This window comes from Bos grunniens, chromosome 19 (assembly GCF_055505025.1).
Source record: "Bos grunniens cultivar Pamir isolate PY7600 chromosome 19, Bosgru_T2T1.0, whole genome shotgun sequence".
Lineage (NCBI taxonomy): Eukaryota > Metazoa > Chordata > Mammalia > Artiodactyla > Bovidae > Bos > Bos grunniens.
In genome coordinates this window covers 51,112,764-51,132,549 of record NC_141183.1, presented here as the reverse complement: position 1 = coordinate 51,132,549, position 19,786 = coordinate 51,112,764, and the positions used below count along the sequence as shown (strand labels likewise).

The window sequence follows — 19,786 nt, the reverse complement described above, 5'->3', positions numbered from 1 at the left end:
CTAGAGAAGGGAATGGCAACCCACTCCAGCATTCTTGCCTGGAGAATGCCATGGTCAGAGGAGCCTGGTGGGCTACAGTCCATGTGGTCAAAAAGAGTAGGACACAACAGAGCGATAAACACTTTCTAGTTCTATCTGGCTTTCTCTTGTTTCCCTTTACCCCTTCTGCCCCTCTTCTGCATTTGTCCATCTCTGTTTCTGTCTTTGAATTTAAGATAATGAAAACTATCTGCCAAACACAGAATCAACAATTTAGGTTAAGACCAGTTTCTTCATAATTCATTCCTTTGGCCATATTCTTTTAAGTAAATGCTCTGATTTTCAGTTGAACAAATTAAAAAAAAAACTTCCCATATTTCATCGTCCTTTACAAATACTGTGGCAAATTTCCTGTAATCACATCAGAGATCACACTTCATTCATTTCAAGTGTATGCTGTTACCTTTCTAATGGTTCTCTTGATAACGTAAGTCAACAAACTATGATTCAAAGGAATAAAAGCTGCATGTTGTTCACTAACTTCTCTGAATTATCAAAGTGCTACTCCTAAGTCGCTTCAGTCGTGTCCAACTCTGTGCGACCCCATAGACGGCAGCCCACCAGGCTCCCCCGTCCCTGGGTTTCTCCAGGCAAGAACACTGGAGTGGGTTGCCATTTCCTTCTCCAATGCATGAAAGTGGAAAGTGAAAGTGAAGTCGCTCAGTCGTGTCTGACTCTTTGCAACCCCATGGACTGCAGCCCACCAGGCTCCTCTGTCCATGGGATTTTCCAGGCAAGAGTACTGGAGTGGGGTGCCATCGCTTTAAAAAGTTTCTGAGAGTGTTGAATCATAAAAGCCATCCCATCATTTAATTTTGTGATATTCTCTTGAAGGTCATTTGCAGTGGCATTAGAAAGGATAATAAGAACATTATTTCAAATGAATAAACCTACAAAAAAGTACATATAAACTTTGAAACATTATTTCTTAGAACATAAGCATAACACAGAAACAGTAAATCCACACATAGGAACATAAATAAATTAGACATATACTGTAACTTAAGATCAAGAAGTAATAATAAAATGAAAAAAAAATTTAAAAGAATATGTTGGGACTTCCCTGGTAGTCCAATGGATAAGACTCCATGCTCCCAATGCTGGGGGCCTGGGTTCAATCCCTGGTGGGGGAATTAAAGTCCCACACACTGCAACTAGGCCTGTGCTACTCAGTCTGTGTGCTCCAGAGGCCATGAGCCCCAACAAGACCCAGCACAGCCAAAATAAATACATTTCAAAAAGAGGATATGTTGGGAATTCCCTAGCAGTCCAGTGATTAGGACTCCAAGGTTCCCACTGCTGGGGGCCCAGGTTCAATCCCTGGTTGAAGAACTAAGACCCCACAAGCCACATGGCATGGCCAAAAGAAAACAAAAAGGATACATTCACATTCTCTCTCACTCTATGCTATATTTATCAAGTCCCTCTGCCTCAAGACAAAAGTAAGTCATATAAAAATTTTTAGATAATTCAAGTTTTCCTTTGTAAATTTGGCAAGGGTATATAAGCACTTGAACAATGCTAGAGAGGTCAACCTTAATGGTAATTAAATAAATGAAGAAGGCCTTAGGGGACTTCACAGGCGGTCCAGTGGTTAAGACTCCACCCTCTGCTGAAGGGGGTGTGAGATCCATCCCAGATTGAGAAACCAAGACATTGCAGGTCAGAAGTGGCCAAAAAATATAAGAGGGTGTGGTGCAGGAAGACAAAGAAGGCATTCTTTAAAAATATAAGAAAGCCCTCTCCACCCACTGGTATGGCTATTATTTTTTAAGAAAAGAAAAATATCAAATGGTGGCAAGAATAGGGAGATATCAGGACCCTTGGAGAACTGCTAGTGGCAATGTCAAACAGTACGACTGCTGTGAAGACAGTTTGGTGATTCCTCAGAAAGTTAAACACAGAATTACCAAATGACCCAGCCAGTCCACTTCCAGGTTTAGACCCCAAAGAACTGAAAACAGAGAATCTAACAGGCACTTCTACACTCAAGTTCATCGCAGCATTAAAAGATGGAAACAACCCAAATATCAACAGATGAATGGATAAACTGTGGTGTGTATATACAGTGGAGTATCATTCAGCCTTAAAAAGGAAGAAAATTCTGACACATGCTACAATTTGGACAAACCTTAAAGACATCATGCTAAATGAAATAAAATTCAAAAAGGGCAAATGTGGTATGGTTCTGCTTATATGAGGTAGCTAGAAGAGGTGAACAGCAACTGGAAGTAAAATAGAGGCTTACCAGGGCTGGAGAAGAGGATAATGGGAAATTACTGTTTAATGAGTACTGAATTTCCGTTTGGATAATGGATGAGTTCTGAAAATGTAGAGTAGTGATTGTTGCACAATCCTATGAATATACTTAATGCCACTGAATTATACACCTAAACCTGGCTAAAATGGTAAATCGTATGCAAACACATTATCATTTTTAAAGGGGGAAATTTTTTAATTAAAAAAAAGGTAAAAACACCAATTTAACCACCACACCCAAAGAAATTCAACTAAACTAGCAGTCACTTTGGGCAAGGAATTGCATGGTCAGCCCTAAAAGATTAACTATAAGATGTGTAAGGCAGTATCTCTGCTCTCGAAGACCCCAAGGTTTAGCCGAGAAACAGACAAAACACAGCAGTTATCTCACAATGCTGCGAATCATCTTTACAGGGATTCCACCAGATCAAAACCATTTTCATAATACTTCTAAGTTTATTTGCCCTTTTCACTGTGTTGATATATGTACTGATGGTTGAAAAGCAGTGGCTAGTAAAACTGCTGTTGCCTTAGCAGGAAGCAAGGCAGTGGTACCTAAGTGAACTAGTGGATCCTGCTGCTGCTTCACTTCAGTCGTGTCCAACTCTGTGCGACCCCATAGACAGCAGCCCACCAGGCTCCCCCGTCCCTGGGATTCTCCAGGCAAGAACACTGGAGTGGGTTGCCATTTCCTTCTCCAATGCATGAAAGTGAAAGTGAAGTCGCTCAGTCGTGTCTGACTCTTTGCGACCCCATGGACTGCAGCCTACCAGGCTCCTCCGTCCATGGGATTTTCCAGGCAAGAGTACTGGAGTGGGATGCCATTGCCTTCTTCGACTAGTGGTCCTATATGCACTATAACCAGGGACTTCCCTTGCAGTCCAGTGGTTGACTCTGCACTTCCAGTGCAGGGGGTCGGATTTGATCTCTGATTGGGAAACTAAAGACCCCACGTGCCTCAAAGTCAGCAAAACATAACCACTCACTTCCAGTTTAAAAAAAGAAAAGGGAAGACTTCCCTTGTGGCTCAGTTGGCAAAAAAAAAAAAAGGGGGGAAACCAGTTTAACTTATGAATGTCCTTGATGATGCAATAAAAATTAATTTTATTAAACCTCCACCCACGAATACATGTCTTCAACCTTCTGTAAAATAAGAGGGGAGGTGCATAAAAGGCTTCTGTTGCATAGTATGGCTATGAAGAGGGAAAGCACTTGTGATTGAGTGAATGATGGAAAGAAGTAGCTACAATTTTCACAGACCATCATTTTTACTTGAAAGACTGATAAGTATTCTTGGGCTTCCCTTGTGGTTCAGCTGGTAAAGAATCTGCCTGGAATATGGGAGACCTGGGTTCGATCCCTGGGTTAGGAAGATCCCCTGGAGAAGGGAAAGGCTACCCACTCCAGTATCCTGGCCTGGAGAATTTCATGGACTATACAGTCCATGGGGTCGCAAAGAGTCAGACACTGAGCAACTTTCACACTTTCACTCCAAGTCTTAGTAGAAGCACGTGGGATTTTTACTCTTCAGTGTAGCATACGGAATCTTTTTTAGTCCCCAGAACATAGTTTTTGGCATGTGCAATCTAGTTCCCCAATCAGGGATCAAACCTGGGCCCCGTGCGCTGGGAAGGCACTTAGCCACTGGACCACTGGGGAAGTCCCAGGTCTGTGACCTTTCACTGCTGTGTCCCTGGTCAGGACACTGAGATGCTGCAAGCCACAAGGCACGGCCAAAAAAAAAGAAAGACTTGGGCATCTGGCATACATTTTTTTCAAAATGAAGTTTTTCAAGAAAAGCTGACAGTATTTGTTGCCAGTGATAAACTTAGAACTGCTGCTTAAAACCTCGTATTTATTTGGCTGCATTGGGCGTTAGTTGCAACACTCGGGATCTTTGTTGCGTCACGTGGGATCTTTCCTCACGGGGCATGTCCTCGCTAGTTGTGGCATGCAGGCTCGGTACTTACAGGCCCGTGGGCTGAGTTACTCTGAAGCAAGTGGGATCTTAGTTCCCCTACCAGAGATGGAACCTGAGTCCCCTGCATTGTAAGGCAGATTCACAACCACTGGACCAGCAGGGATGTCCCCAAATCTCCTATTTTAGAATATATGTGTCCACTACCTGGTAGTGATGACAATAAACTTGGTAACTTCCCAATCTTAAGACTTCTCCAATGTGATCAGTGATAGTAACAAATGTGGGTATTCTATAATGAAATGCATCAATACTTGGAAGATCTACATAATTCAGTGAACCATTATTTTCCAAATGACTCATGTACATGCCACAAGAACACATGTGGGTAAAAGGCTGATTCAAAGTGCAAGAGAAACCAATGGCTCTTACTGTTAAAATAGAAAAGTTTATTGATGATGTTTCAGATTCCACTTTGACTAATCTTAAGAAACTACCACTTTGGGGTGGAATATCCACAATTATCTGAAAAGACAAACTATTCCTCCCTTTTTCTACTACATATGTGTGTGAGACTGCCATATATAGCAACTTGATAAATTTGATTTAATTGAAATTAAAATGTTCTCTTTAAAAAACAATGCTAAAATAATGAAAAGACAAGGTGCAGACTGGGAGAAAATGTTTTTGCATTGTATATCTAATTAATGTCTTGTATTCAGAATGTATTAAGATCTCTCAAAACTCAAAGAAACAAAAAATGGGCAAAAGATTAGAATATTTATTTCAATATTTATTTTAGGGGGAAAAGTGATTTTTCACTTTAAAATGTCAACACACAATAAGCTTATTTTTAATAGGTTAAATTTCATTAATTTCTTTTTTTTTTAAAGATTTATTTGTTTGTTTTTTGGCTGCGGTGGGTCTCTGTTGCTGCATGTGGGCTTTCTCTAGTTGCAGAGACAGGGAGCTATTCTTCATTGCAGTTCTTGGGTTTCTCATTGCAGCAGAGCCCGGGCTCTAGGCATCCAGGCTCCAGTAGCTGCAGCACAGGGGCTCAGGTAGTTATGGCTCCCAGGCTTAGCTGTTCCATGGCAACTAAGGGGGATCTCCCCAGACCAGGGATGGAACTGGCGTCCCTTGCACTACAGTGCAGATTCTTAACCACTGGAACACCAGGGAAGCCCCTAAATTTCTCAGTTTTAACTTCTCATACAGTAAAATATGATAGATGTAGCTCACATAAACAAAAGCTGCTTAGAACCCTGAATCATTTGAGTACAAAGGGTTCTGAGAGCAAAAAGTTTGAGAACCACTACTGTAGCCTGACACACAGGAAGACTGTCAAGACTTCCATTTATGTAGCCTACTCTTTTTTTTTGCAAGTTTTGATGGTGGAGTATAAGGCTAACTGTGGGAACAAAGTAAGCTTTAACATTTGGTGTATAAATCTTCGTTCAAAAAGTACATACATGTCAAAAGACATACACATTCACATTTAACAGCAGGATTTCTGCTTTATTAAAAAATGTTCAAGTAACAGGGTTTATATTTTATCCTTTCAGTGAAAACACATGGCAAATTCATGTTGCTCCAAGTGTGCTCCAAAATACACAGGACTCTAAATGTTCTCTGTGTCTAATTTTCCTCTATCTTGTCTTGCTGTCCACTCCCACTTGCCCTACAAGCAATGAAATGACAAATTTCTGGAATATGCTGCTGGTGCTTTCAGCTGTGCTCTGCCTACACAAAAACAAAACAAATCCATAATAGGGGCCTCTGGGATTGGATGAAACAGCCTCCCACAGGCGGACTGGAGGTTCTATGAGTCAATCAAACAATTCTTGGCAGAAATCCAGGCAAACAGAAAACAGACTTTGAAAGAAGCTAGTCCACAACTCTATGACAATACCTTTTAAAAATGTTCTGTATTTGATTAACCTTTACACTCTTCTCTATGTCTCTGTTCCTCTACTGAAAATAAAGCAACATTATGCTACCTTAAACAAGAGGACTTTCTTAAATAACAGAAGTGGTATTGTGTTTTCTCTAAAAAAAGATTCATGCCATTCATTCACAGCAATGCCTAAGCACCTACAACTCTGTATGATAACACAGGTTGGGTACAGAAACATCGGCTGCTTTAGAACACATTCAAAGCTTCGATGAAACTACATCGAATTTTTAGAAATTAGGGTCTCCAATTCCTTTTGGCACATCAGTAATTCCTTATCTCTTCCTACTTTGACGGGTATCTACAATTTACAAGCACTTTTACGTGGGAACTGTTGAGAACTCTCTGACATCAATTAGCTAAGGCAAGTACCACAGGGCTAAAAAAAAAATAAAAGTGCGCTTTTGAAAAGCCCTAAACTGAATTTAACACATCCCGCTAACGGGGCCAGTTTAAGTGGTAAGAACCCATTCCACGCTTTTATTTTTCATAAGCCGTACAAGCATAAAGATCCTAGAAACATTTCATGATCACCATACCGAATTCTTTCCCAAGACTAAGTCGCTGGATGATAACTTTTTAGCCTCTCTACTATAGCCAACAGCTTACTCCAACTACCAGCCACCCGGGGTCAATTTTGGAGGCCTGACACCGCCGGTAGGAGGCCACCGATAGGAACAAGTCCTTCAAGAGCAAAATTATGACAGATTCGAAGGAGATACTCTTTTTTTTTTTTTCGCCATCTCCCGCTTCCTTCGCGCGTCCTGGGTAGCAACACGTCTTCAGTGCATCTTTAGGCCAAAATCTGGCGCCAGGTTTCAAACACGCTTACCCGCTGGCTGCCATCAGAGTGGAGTAGCGAAGGGACGAGGGGAAGCCTCCCCACCGATCCCGGCCGGGGTCGGGGGGTGGAAATAAAGCGAGGGATGTCTGAAAGGAGACCACAACCCTCTCCTTCCGAAAAGCCACTTTCCTTTGCCCGGAGCCCCCCATCCTGGAAAGTGCGCTGAGAGACCCTGGAGTCTGCCCTCCCGTCGATGGACACACCGAGCGCCCTCGGTGGCCGGGGGTTGGGGGGCTCGCGGGGCCGGCGCGACAGAAATCCCCGAACTGCCCGGAGAAGAGGAGGGGGGAGGCCGCGGCAAGCCGGGGAACTCACCCAGCTTCTTCCACATGGCGAGATGACAGGCGAGGAAGCCTTTGCGGATGGCGGCGCACACCTTCGCCGGCTCGGACGACGTGAAGCCCCTCTGCTTCTTAATGAAACCCCACAGGTGCTCGCGGGCGAACTGCGCCGCCTCCCGCCCGCCGTGCCCGTCGCACACGGCGAAGAAGGCCACCGAGGAGCGGCGGCGGCAGCAGCGGCCGGGAGCCGGCGAGGCCCCGGCGTCGGGCGGCGCGGCGCGAGCCTCCCGGGCGGCCCCCGCGGCGCCTCTCCCCGCCACTTCGCCGCCGGCCGGGGGCGGCGGTGACCGCGGCGGAGGCGGCGGGCGCGAGGGCGATCGCCGCGACGAGAGCTCTTCCTCGGCCGCCGGCTCGGGCTCCACAACGATCTGAGTAACGTCCTCCATGTACTTCCTCCCGCCCTGGTCGGAGAAGACGCTCACTCCCAGCGAGTACAGCCCCGCCATGGCCGGCTGGCCGCGATCCCGCCGGTCCCGCGCGGCCCGCCGAGTCCCCGCGGCGGGAGGCACCCTCGGCGCTCGCCAGCCAACTATTGTTTATCTCCGACGAGGCCGAGCCGGAGGAGGGGGCGGTCCCGGAGGGCGGAGGTAGGGGGGGCGCGCGCGATGTCGGGACTTGTCCGCGAGAGCTGGGCCCGAAAGCCGGGGGCGGACAGAGCCCAGCCGCTGCGCCTGCGCAGTAGGCCTCCCCCCGCCCGCCCGTGCCCACCACACAAATCCGACGTTCTCGCCGGCTGACGTCACTCGGCTCTGCGGAGCCGACCAATCCGGAGTCGAGTTGGCGCGCGCGCCCGCCCTCCGCCCCCAAGCCTCGCCCCTCCCTGCAACGGCCGCGCTCCTCCGTCCCAACCCGCGCTGGCGCTGGGGGCGCGCCTGATCCGCCCGGCTTACTCCTCGCCACAGCTGGCGGTTTTCGCCGTCCGGCTTTTTCGGCGGGTGCTAAAACGCTCTGTTAGTCTGCTGGCACCTTTTGGCTCAGTCCCCGGGATCACGATGCATGCGGCCGCCCAGGGCGTGCCGCTGCTTGCCTTGCGGGGAAAGGCGTGTGGGCTCGGGTCTCCGGCGGGTCCGGAGAATCTGCCGGGAAGAGACCTTTCATTTCTTGAACTGAAATGGCGGGAAACCTCACTTCGGAAGGTGGTTTGCGAACAGGCTGGGGGAAAAAAAGCTTGCCACCGCCGAGCTGAATTTGGGTGGGATGGATCCGACCGGGAGTTGACAGCGCAAATCTAACCCGTGTTAAGAACTTGTGATTTCCATCTGGTCGGCTACCCAGTTGGCGTTTAACGTACGTCGGAGACTGAAAAGACTTATATTTTAACTTTTTTTTTTAACATCTTTTCACCTTTTGTTGAAAATAGTTTTTCCCACGAGCCCTGGGTGCAAGCATTTTACTCCTTTGGTGGGATCACTTGAAAACAGGTTACAAAAACTGCCCAGTGCTACAGAGCTCCAACAGTTCGGTTACCTTCCCGCGTCTTCTCCCAGCAAGTTACAATCTGTGAGCTAAAACCTTTGCACGGATTTCAACAGCAATAAAGCAAGCCTTGGAGTGGGCAGGTTGGCTGTTGTCAGCAGCAAACGTTCTTGGGAATCAATTTAAAGTTCACTTTGTCAGTTTTTGACCGCTTCACCATCAGCTCTCCTGTGTGTTCTTTCCAGTAGAGCCTTGGAGATTTTTCAAGTGAATGATCCTAGGAATGGGGAAAATGTTTATTTTTTGACATGTGACACAGACGTAAAATAGGAAAAACCCTTCTACCAATAAAATATAAATAAAAATCATTTCAAAATGTAGCAACTCTGACGAGATCAATTAAATTGAAAATGTACTCAAAGATAATACCCTGCATCAAAATGCACTAGGCCAGGTGGTTCCAGAGTGTAAAAAGACTCGGGAAAAAAATCCCAGCGTGTTCTGAAAGATGATCATAATCCTGTCATCAAAACCTGACAATTATAACACTGGAAGGAAATGATAGCCTGTATTTCATAGCTATTAATAAATGAAAAAAACCCGAGTGAAATATTAACTATTCTAGACCGGTATCCTCAGTAACATCACCTGAGAACACCTTGTATAGCTCTGTACTACTCTTCTTAAACAGCTTACCCACCTTCCTTTCCATTCCAAGAGATTACAAAAAAGATAATCCCTCCTGTTCTACAGTCCTTTTTACTCTGTCACAACCGGGTAGCCTCAGGGTCATCTATCATTACCCTGATTAACATCTCGATGCTACTCTCTATTTCTTTTCATCTGATTCAGTAACCTGCTCTTCACCAACCATCCTAAACCATTTCACTCCACCCTTTAGATTTCAACATCTGTTATCACCCATTTCCTCTATACTTCACCTCTTCTCTAAATCTTCCCATCAACTTCCTGTTCTAACAGAAAGCTGGTTTGTGTGTGTGTGTTCAGTAGTGTGCAGCTCTTTGCAACCCAGTGGACTGTAACCCAGCAGGCTCCTCTGTCCATGGGATTTTCCAGGCAAGAACACTGGAATGAGTTGCCATTTCCTACTCCAGGGGATCTGCCTGACCCAAAGATTGAACCTATATCACCTGCATTAACAGTCAGATTCTTTACCACTAAGCCACCTGGGAAGACTGGTTTATAGCCTAGCAGAACTACCTCCCTTCAGTCAGTTCAGTTCAGTTCAGTCGCCCAGTCGTGTCCGACTCTTTGCGAACCCATGAATCGCAGCACGCCGGGTCTCCCTGTCCATCACCCACTCCCGGAGTTCACTCAGACTCACGTCCATCGAGTCAGCGATGCCATCCAGCCATCTCATCCTCTGTCGTCCCCTTGTCCTCCTGCCCCCAATCCCTCCCAGCATCAGAGTCTTTTCCAATGAGTCAACTCTTCACATGAGGTGGCCAAAGTACTGGAGTTTCAGCTTTAGCATCATTCCTTCCAAAGAAATCCCAGGGCTGATCTTCAAAATGGACTGGTTGGATCTCCTTGCAGTCCAGGGACTCTCAAGAGTCTTCTCCAACACCACAGTTCAAAAGCATCAATTCTTCGGCACTCAGCTTTCTTCATAGTCCAACTCTCACATCCATACATGACCACTGGAAAAACCATGGCCTTGACTAGACGGACCTTTGTTGGCAAAGTAATGTCTCTGCTTTTGAATATGCTATCTAGGTTGGTCATAACTTTCCTTCCAAGGAGTAAGCGTCTTTTAATTTCATGGCTGCAGTCACCATCTGCAGTGATTTTGGAGCCCAAAAACATAAAGTCTGACACTGTTTCTACTGTTTCCCCTTCTATTTGCCATGAAGTGATGGGACTGGATGCCATGATCTTCGTTTTCTCAACGTTGAGCTTTAAGCCAACTTTTTCACTCTCCTCTTTCACTTTCATCAAGAGACTCTTTAGTTCTTCTTCACTTTCTGCCATAAGGGTGGTGTCATCTGCATATCTGAGGTTATTGATATTTCTCCCAGCAATCTTGATTCCAGCTTGTGCTTCTTCCAGCCCAGCGTTTCTCATGGCAAAGGAGAAAAGGAAAGATATAAGCATCTGAATGCAGAGTTCCAAAGAATAGCAAGAAGAGATAAGAAAGCCTTCCTCAGAGATCAATGCAAAGAAATAGAGGAAAACAACAGAATGGGAAAGACTAGAGGTCTCTTCAAGAAAATTAGAGATACCAAAGGAACATTTCATGCAAAGATGGGCTCGATAAAGGACAGAAATGGTATGGACCTAACAGAAGCAGAAGATATTAAGAAGAGGTGGCAAGAATACACAGAAGAACTGTACAAAAAAGATCCTCATGACCAAGATAATCACGATGGTGTGATCACTCACCTAGAACCAGACATCCTGGAATGTGAAGTCAAGTGGGCCTTAGGAAGCATCACTACAAACAAAGCTAGTGGAGGTGATGGAATTCCAGTTGAGCTATTTCAAATCCTGAAAGATGATGCTGTGAAAGTGCTGTACTCAATATGCCAGCAAATTTGGAAAACTCAGCAGTGGCCACAGGACTGGAAAAGGTCAGTTTTCATTCCATTCCCAAAGAAAGGCAATGCCAAAGAATGCTCAAACTACCGCACAATTGCACTCATCTCACACGCTAGTAAAGTAATGCTCAAAATTCTCCAAGCCAGGCTTCAGAAATACATGCACCGTGAACTTCCTGATGTTCAAGCTGATTTTAGAAAAGGCAGAGGAACCAGAGATCAAGTTGCCAACATCCGCTGGATCATGGAAAAAGCAAGAGAGTTCCAGAAAAACATCTATTTCTGCTTTATTGACTACGCCAAAGCCTTTGACTGTGTGGATCACAATAAACTGTGGAAAATTCTGAAAGAGATGGGAATACCAGACCACCTGACCTGCCTCTTGAGAAACCTATATGCAGGTCAGGAAGCAACAGTTAGAACTGGACATGGAACAGCAGACTGGTTCCAAATAGGAAAAGGAGTACGTCAAGGCTGTATATTGTCATCCTGCTTATTTAACTTATATGTAGAGTACATCATGAGAAACCTCCCTTCAGTTCAGTTCAGTTGCTCAGTTATGTCTGACTCTTTGTGACCCTGTGGACGGCAGCATGCCAGGCTTCCCTGTCCATCACCAATTCCCCGAGCTTGCCCAGACTCATGTCCACTGAGTTAGTTGGTGGTGCCATCCAACCATCTCATCCTCTGCTGTCCCCTTCTCCTCCCGCCTTCAATCTTTCCCTACATCAAGGTCTTTTCCAACAAGTCAGTTCTTCAAATCAGGTGGCCAGAGTATTGGATCTTCAGCATCAGTCCCTCCAATGAATATTCAGGACTGATTTCCTTTAGGATGGACTAGTTGGATCTCCTTGCAGTCCAAGGGACTCTCAAGAGTCTTCTCCAACACCCCAGTTCAAAAGCATCAATTCTCCAGCGCTCAGCTTTCTTTACAGTCCAACTCTCACATCCAAACATGACTCCTGGAAAAACCATACCTTTGACTATAGGACGTTTGTTGGTAATGTCTCTGCTTTTTAATATGCTGTCTAGGTTGGTCATAGCTTTTCTTTCAAAGGGCAAACATATTTTAATTTCATGGCTGCAGTCACCATCTGCAGTGATTTGGGGGCCCAAAAAACTAAAGCCTGTCACTGTTTCCATTGTTTCCCCATCTATTTCCCATGAAGTGATGGGACCAGATGCCATGATCTTAGTTTTCTGAATGTTAAGTTTTAAGCCAACTTTTTCACTCTTCTCATTCACTTTCATCAAGAGGCTCTTCAGTTCCTCCTCACTTTCTGCCATAAGGGTGGTGTTATCTGCATATCTGAGGTTATTGATATTTCTCCCAGCAATCTTGATTCCAGCTTGTGCTTCATCCAGCCTGGCATTTAGCAGTATGTACTCTGCATATAAGTTAAATAAGCAGGATGACAATATACAGCCTTGACGTACTCCTTTTCCTATTTGGAACCAGTCTGCTGTTCCATGTCCAGTTCTAACTGTTACTTCCTGACCTGCATATAGGTTTCTCAAGAGGCAGGTCAAGTGGTCTGGTATTCCCATCTCCTTAAGAATTTTCCACAGTTTGTTGTGATTCACACAGTGAAAGACTTTGGCATAGTCAATAAAGCAGAAGTAGATTTTTTCTGGAACTCTCTTGCTTTTTTGATGATCCAACAGATGTTGGCAATTTGATCTCTGATTCCTCTGCCTTTTGTAAATCCAGCTTGAACATCTGGAAGTTCTCAGTTCATGTACTATTGAAGCCCCACTTGGAGAATTCTGAGTATTACTTTGCTAGCATGTGAGATGAGTGCAATTGTGCAGTAGCTTGAATATTCTTCGGCATTGCCTTTCTTTGGGGTTGGAATGAAAACTGACCTTTTCCAGTCCTGTGGCCACTGCTGAGTTTTCCAAATTTGCTGGCATATTGAGTGCATTACTTAAACAGCATCATATTTTCCTCCACTAGCTTTGTTTGTAGTGATGCTTCCTAAGGCCCACTTGACTTCACATTCCAGGATGTCTGGTTCTAGGTGAGTGATCACACCATTGTGATTATCTTGGTCATGAGGATCTTTTTTGTACAGTTCTTCTGTGTATTCTTGCCACCTCTTCTTAATATCTTCTGCTTCTGTTAGGTCCATACCATTTCTGTCCTTTATCGAGCCCATCTTTGCATGAAATATTGTATTTATCCTAAAGTTGGCTTTTATGACAACAAGATGATCTTTTTTGTATAGTTCTTCTGTGTATTCTTGCCACCTTTTCTTAGTATCTGCTGCTTTTGTTAGGTCCATACCGTTTCTGTCCTTTACTGTGCCCATCTTTGCATGAAATGTGCTGTTGTTATCTCTAATTTCTTGAAGAGATCTCTAGTCTTTCCCATTCTATTGTTTTCCTCTATTTCTTTGCACTGATCACTGAGGAAGGCTTTCTTATCTCTCCTTACTGTTCTTTGAAACTCTGCATTCAGATGCATATCTTTCCCTTTCTCCTTTGTCTTTAAATTCTCTTTTCTCACCTCCTTTACAACATTTCTACCTCCCTTACAGCATTTCAAGTACAAGAGAATATTATTCCTCTCATAGGTATTCTTATATTTGAACCAGGTTCTCATGTTGCCCCAAATCATTTCATCATTTCTCTTCCTTTCTCCTTGAAACCCCCAAGCCACTTTTCATTGCAGTCAGTCTAAGCATGTGGGCTTTGGTATTTGCAGCATAGGCTAAGTAGTTGGGGCACTCCAGCTCAGTAGTTGTGTTACATGGGCTTAGTTGCCCCGTGGCATGTGGGATCTTCCTGGATCCGGAATCGAACCCCCGTCCCCTGCATTGGCAGGTGAATTCTTAACCTCTAGAACACGAGGGAAGTCTCAACTGAGAAATAGAGTATTTCCTCCTGTATCAATAAACAAGGGTGTCAAAATCATCAGCAATTCCAGGCTTCCAGGGCAACCAGGAAGGAGAAAAACATCTACCATCCAGCCGCTTTCAGGCTGTAGCCACTCCCTACGGTGAGCACCGAGGAGAAACATGATACTAGCCCCAGATAGTGGAGATGAATATGAAAAGTGAGCCCAGACTCTTGCATCTTGCCATGCATAGAAAAGTTCTAAGTTCCCAAACTTGAGATATCTGGTTTTCTTTAATTCATGAAAATACTTCTGATGTTCAGACTACCTACCCTTTGTTGCAAACTTCTATATAACCTGACTCCTCCCCCTGCCCAACGCAGTTCTCTCAGGGTCACTTGAAATTCTATCTCCCAGGCTTGAAGTCCTAAAAATTCCCACCAAATAAAACATAACTGTCAACTTTTGGGTTGTGACTATTTTTTTAACTCAACACTACACAAACTCTTTTAAAGGTAATGCCAGCTGCCACTGCAGCAAGATGTTGTCACCAGCTTATCCCTGTTAACTCCCCCTTCATTTGTTCGTGGATCACTGTCTTCCCTTCTTCCATTATCCTTATCACTTCTCAGCCACTTTATGTTTCAAAATATTCATCAAATTTTCCATCCACACCCTGGCTTCTCCATACCTCATCCTCCTTGTTACCATTACAGGCCTTGTTACTGTTAAAAGCATCCCCTCAATTTGTATTCTAGTTCCTCTTTGCTGTCCTCTCAAGAGCTCTGCTCCACCAATTATCCTTTCTTGCTCTTACTAAGGTAGGAGATAGGTGGGCCCCTGGCCTGGACAAATAGATGGCAAATAGATGGGGAAATCATGACAAATAGGTGGGGAAACAATAGAAACAGTGAAAGATTTTATTTTCTTGGACTCCAAAATCACTGCAGATGGTGACTGCAGCCACAAAATTAAAAGATGCTTGCTCCTTGGAAGAAAAGCTATGACAAAACTAGACAACATATTAAAAAGCAGAGATATTACTTTGCCAACAAAGGTCCATCTAGTCAAAGGTATGGTTTTTCCAGGAGTCATGTTTGGATGTGAGAGTTGGACTGTAAAGAAAGCTGAGCACTGAAGAATTGATGCTTTTGAACTGTGGTGTTGGAGAAGACTCTTGAGAGTCCCTTGGACTGCAAGGAGATCCAACCAGTCCATCCTAAAGGAAATCAGTCCTGAATATTCACTGGAAGGACTGATGCTGAAGCTGAAACTCCAATACTGTGGCCACCTGATGTGAAGAACTGACTCATTGGAAAAGACCCTGATGCTGGGAAAGACTGAGGGCAGGAGGAGAAGGGGACAGCAAAGGATGAGATGGTTGGATGTCATTACCGACCAATGGACATGAGTTTGAGCAATCCCTGGGAGTTGGTGATAGACAGGGAAGCCTGGCATGCTGCAGTCCATGGGGTCACAAAGAGTTGGACACTGAAGAGTTGGACTGAGCGACTAAACTGAACTGAACTGGGCTGGACAGTTGGTGTTTGTCAAGTGGAGTAAAATTCAAGCTTTGTTCTCACCCAGACATTCCAAGGACAAAGCTAGTGACAAAAGCTGAGCTCTACTAACGTGATAAGGTTCCCACTCCTGAGGTCAAGGAAGACTTCCTAGTCTGTACATGAGCAAGGAGGCTTTCTTGGGGGTTGAAAAGGGAGAGGACTTCACCCCACAATAAGTGTGGACATGCACCCATAGGCCTCTGCAATGGGATCCATCTTAAAAAATGTTGTGCACTCATCTTGAGGAGGATCCTAGGACTGGTCGCATGTGAAGAAAGAAACAAGATAATTAGCCAGTGCAAACAAAGACCCAGAAAGAGTGTATTATGTAAGTGATTTAAGTCACCTTTTTCCTGGGCTCCTCATTCGAGATGCCTAGACTTCTCTGTGGGTGTGTATTTCTGCCTAGTTTCTGACATAAACTGTTTCTCTGTATGCTCTCCCACACACTGTGCTGTGTCTCTAATAATAAAGTTTCCTGTTTTTACAGTTTTTGCCTCCTTGAAACATTCTTGCTTTTAAATGTGGGAAAGGGCCAGGGCTACTTTGCCTCTAACCTCTAGCTCTTGGTGGAATGGTGGCTAGGATTCCTGGTTTTTATACAGGTTGCTGCTGCTGCTAAGTCACATCAGTCGTGTCCGACTCTGTGCGACCCCATAGACGGCAGCCCACCAGGCTCCCCCCTCCCTGGGATTCTCCAAGCAAGAACACTGGAGTGGGTTGCCATTTCCTTCTCCAATGCGTGGAAAGTGAAAGTGAAGTCGTTCAGTCCTGTCGGACTCTTAGTGACCCCATGGACTGCAGCCTACCAGGTTCCTCCGTCCATGGGATTCTCCAGGCAAGAGTACTGGAGTGGGGTGCCAGTGCCTTCTCCTTTATACAGGCTACCCAGGTTCAATCCCTGGACAAGGAGCTGAGATCACTCTTCAGGACCAGTCACTGCTGTCTCTCCAAGATTACTACCTCATTGGTTTCCCTTTTTTACCGAATTATTTCCATCTTTGTACAAATATGTTCTGGTTTGTATTTTAACAAAAATAACAATGACAAAAGCTACCTTGACTCATTCTACCCAATTTTTCTGCTCCCTCTCTTAAAAAAAGTTTTAAAGATTTGTCTCTTTCTAGAGTCTACTTTCAATTCCTACCTCATAATTCCTCCTTAACCCAATCCAGTTAAGCAACCATCCCCCTAATGCTAAGACTGTTTTTATGTCATAACCAGACTTCTCTGTTTCCAAAACTTATGATGCCTGTTCTGAACTGACTGACTTCTGTTCCAGCTGAAGCAGCAAGTGCAGCCACTATTTCCTTCTTGAAACTTAATATGCTTCCTTCTGGAAACTTGGTTCTCTTAGCTTGTGAGAGACCACACTAGGTTTCTTCCTTCCTCATTAAGGGACCCCCTTTTCATTTTCCTTTGCTTATTTAACACCAGCTAGTCTTCTGGTTGTTGGGAGCACTCAGGGCTTTGTCATAGGCTCTTTTCTTTTCCTGTACACACTTCCCAGGCAACAGCATTCAGGACCAATGTTCTACAAACCATTCACTGATGACTCCCAAATGTGTATCTCCAGTCTGAACTTTACCCTGAATCCCAGATTCTGAATGCATCTGCACACTTGAGAGTTCCACATGAGTGTCTAATGGGCATTTCATTTTAACATGGCAATAACAAACTCTTGATTTCTTCCCCATATCTCCTTCTCCTCGTCTTGCCAATATCAAAAAGCATCATCATCCACCAGGCTGTTCAAGTCAAAAAACACTGGAGTTTTTTATTCCTCTCTTTCCTCCATTTTCTGTCCTTTTCGTTGTGGTTCAGTTGCTAAGTTGTGTTCGACCCTTTGAAACCCCATGGACTGCAGCACACCAGGCTCCCTTGTCCTTCACTATCTCCCAGAGTTTGCTCAAATTCACGTCCGCTGAGTCAGTGATACTATCTATCTCATCCTCTGTCACCCCCTTCTCCTCTTGCCCTCAGTCTTTCCCAGTATCAGGGTCTTTACCAGTGAGTCGACCTTTTGCATCAGGTGGCCAAAGTATTGGAGCTTCAGCTTCAGCATCAGTCCTTCCAATGACTATTTAGGGTTGATTTCCTTTAGGGTTGCCTGGTTTGATCTCCTTGAAGTCCGAGGGACTCTCAAGAGTCCAGCACCACAATTTAAAACCATCAGTTCTTCAGCATTCAGCCTTCTTTCCTATCTAATTTATCAGCAAATCCATTTGACTAAATCTTCAAAATCAATACCAAACCCACCACTTTTCACTTCGCCTACCACTACCTTTCCATTCTAAGCCACTATTACCTCTCACTTAGGCCCCTGAATCACTCTTCTCACAAGTCTGATTTCTTTCACTCTCGGACCTCTGTAAGTGCCTCCCACGTGGCTCAGCTATAAAAGACTCCGCCAGCAACACAGGAGACCACCTGCAACACAGGAGACGTGGGTTTGATCCCTGGGTCAGGAACGTTCCCCTGGAGAAGGAAATGGCAATCCACTCCAGTATTCTTGCCTGAGAAATCCCATGGACAGAGGACTCTGGCGGGCTACAGTGCATGAGTCTCAAGAGTCAGACACAACTTAGCACCTAAACCACAACCACCTCTGCAATCCCTTTTCCACTAGCTACTATCATGATCTTTCAAAACCATAAATCAGATCAAGTCATTCCCCTACTCACTGCACTCAGTGACTTCCCATCACATTTAAAATAAAATACAAACTCCTTATGAAGGTCTACATGATCTTCTTTGTCCCTAAATGTTTGGAGCATTTAATAACATTTAATTCCCCCTTCCCCACTACCCTCACAGCCTCAGTGACCTTTCTGTTCCTTGAAACAGCCAAGTTTTTAAGGGCCTTAAGACTTTTTGCATTAGCTATTCCATCTCCTTAGGCAATGGCAGCCCATTCCAGTACTCTTGCCTGGAAAATCCCATGGACGGAGGAGCCTGGTAGCCTGCAGTCCATGGGGTCCCGGAGAGTTGGACATGACTGAGTGACTTCACTTTCACTTTTCCCTTTCATGCATTGGAGAAGGAAACGGCAGCCCACTCCAGTGTTCTTGCCTGGAGAATCCCAGGGACAGCGGAGCCTGGTGAGCTGCCGTCTATGGGGATCGTACAGAATCAGACATGACTGGAGCCTGGTGAGCTGCCATCTATGGGGATCGTACAGAGTCAGACATGACTGAAGCGACTTAGCAGCAGCAGCAGCATTCCATCTCCTTAGAATGCTACCCCCACCTCTACTATCTTCAAAAGGATGGCTTCTTTTTGCTATTCAGATCTCAATTTACTAATCCTATCTAAAATAGACTCCCTATGCGTGCATGCTAAGTTGCTCAGTCATGTTAGACTCTCTGCAACACTATGGACTGTACCCACCAGGCTCCTCTGTCCATGGGATTCTCCAGGCAAGAATACTGGAGTGGGTGCCATGCCCTCCTCCAGGGGATCTTCCCAACCCAAGGATCAAATCTGCATCTCTTATTTCTCCTGCACTGGCAGGTGGATTCTTTACCACTAGTGCCACCTGGGAAGCCCCTAGCCTCCCTATATCTCTGTTATATAACTCTAATTCTCTGCAGAGAAATTCTTTGTCATCTTTTTTATTCGTTTGTCTGTTGACCATGTCTCTCAATTAAAATACAGGCTCCAGAAGAACAGAGAACTTGTCTTGTTCATTTCTATATCCCCTGAGTCTAGAACAAAAAGTCATTATATAAGTTGGTTAATTCATCCTTTTAGCCAGAAATGTGTAAAATTTATGTGAAGAAAACAATGAAACTTTACCAAAGGAAAAAATAATTCCCTGAATAAGTGGAAAAACATGTCACATTCCTAGATGAGACACTTAATTTGTTATAATTCATTCTACACATTTGTTATAAATTTTCATCAAAATTCTAACTGGATTTTTTTTCACTTGACAAGTTGATTCTAAAACTTATCCAGCGACTTCCTTGTGGTCCAGCGATTGAGAACCCCCTGCCAGTGCAGGGCACATGGGTTCAGTCCCTGGCGTGGGAAGATTCTACCTGCCTCAGGGCA

At 44.7% G+C, this 19,786-nt stretch overlaps 1 protein-coding gene and 1 pseudogene across 2 annotated transcripts in view; one reads left to right on the top strand and one right to left on the bottom strand.

The window, feature by feature from the left end:
• Nucleotides 1-8,074, bottom strand: part of PPM1D (protein phosphatase, Mg2+/Mn2+ dependent 1D) — a 61,194-nt gene extending 53,120 nt beyond the window's left edge. Inside the window, exon 1 of one of the 2 annotated variants that reach the window (XM_086360556.1) lies at nucleotides 7,330-8,074. In XM_086360556.1, the coding sequence (XP_086216682.1) occupies nucleotides 7,330-7,801 (472 nt within the window). In that variant the 5' untranslated portion in view covers nucleotides 7,802-8,074. The remainder of the gene's footprint in view (nucleotides 1-7,329) is intronic. The other variant, XM_086360557.1, reaches the window with a different exon arrangement.
• On the top strand, nucleotides 7,961-8,661 carry LOC147352637 (uncharacterized; annotated as a pseudogene).
• The last annotated feature ends 11,125 nt before the right edge of the window (nucleotides 8,662-19,786 follow it).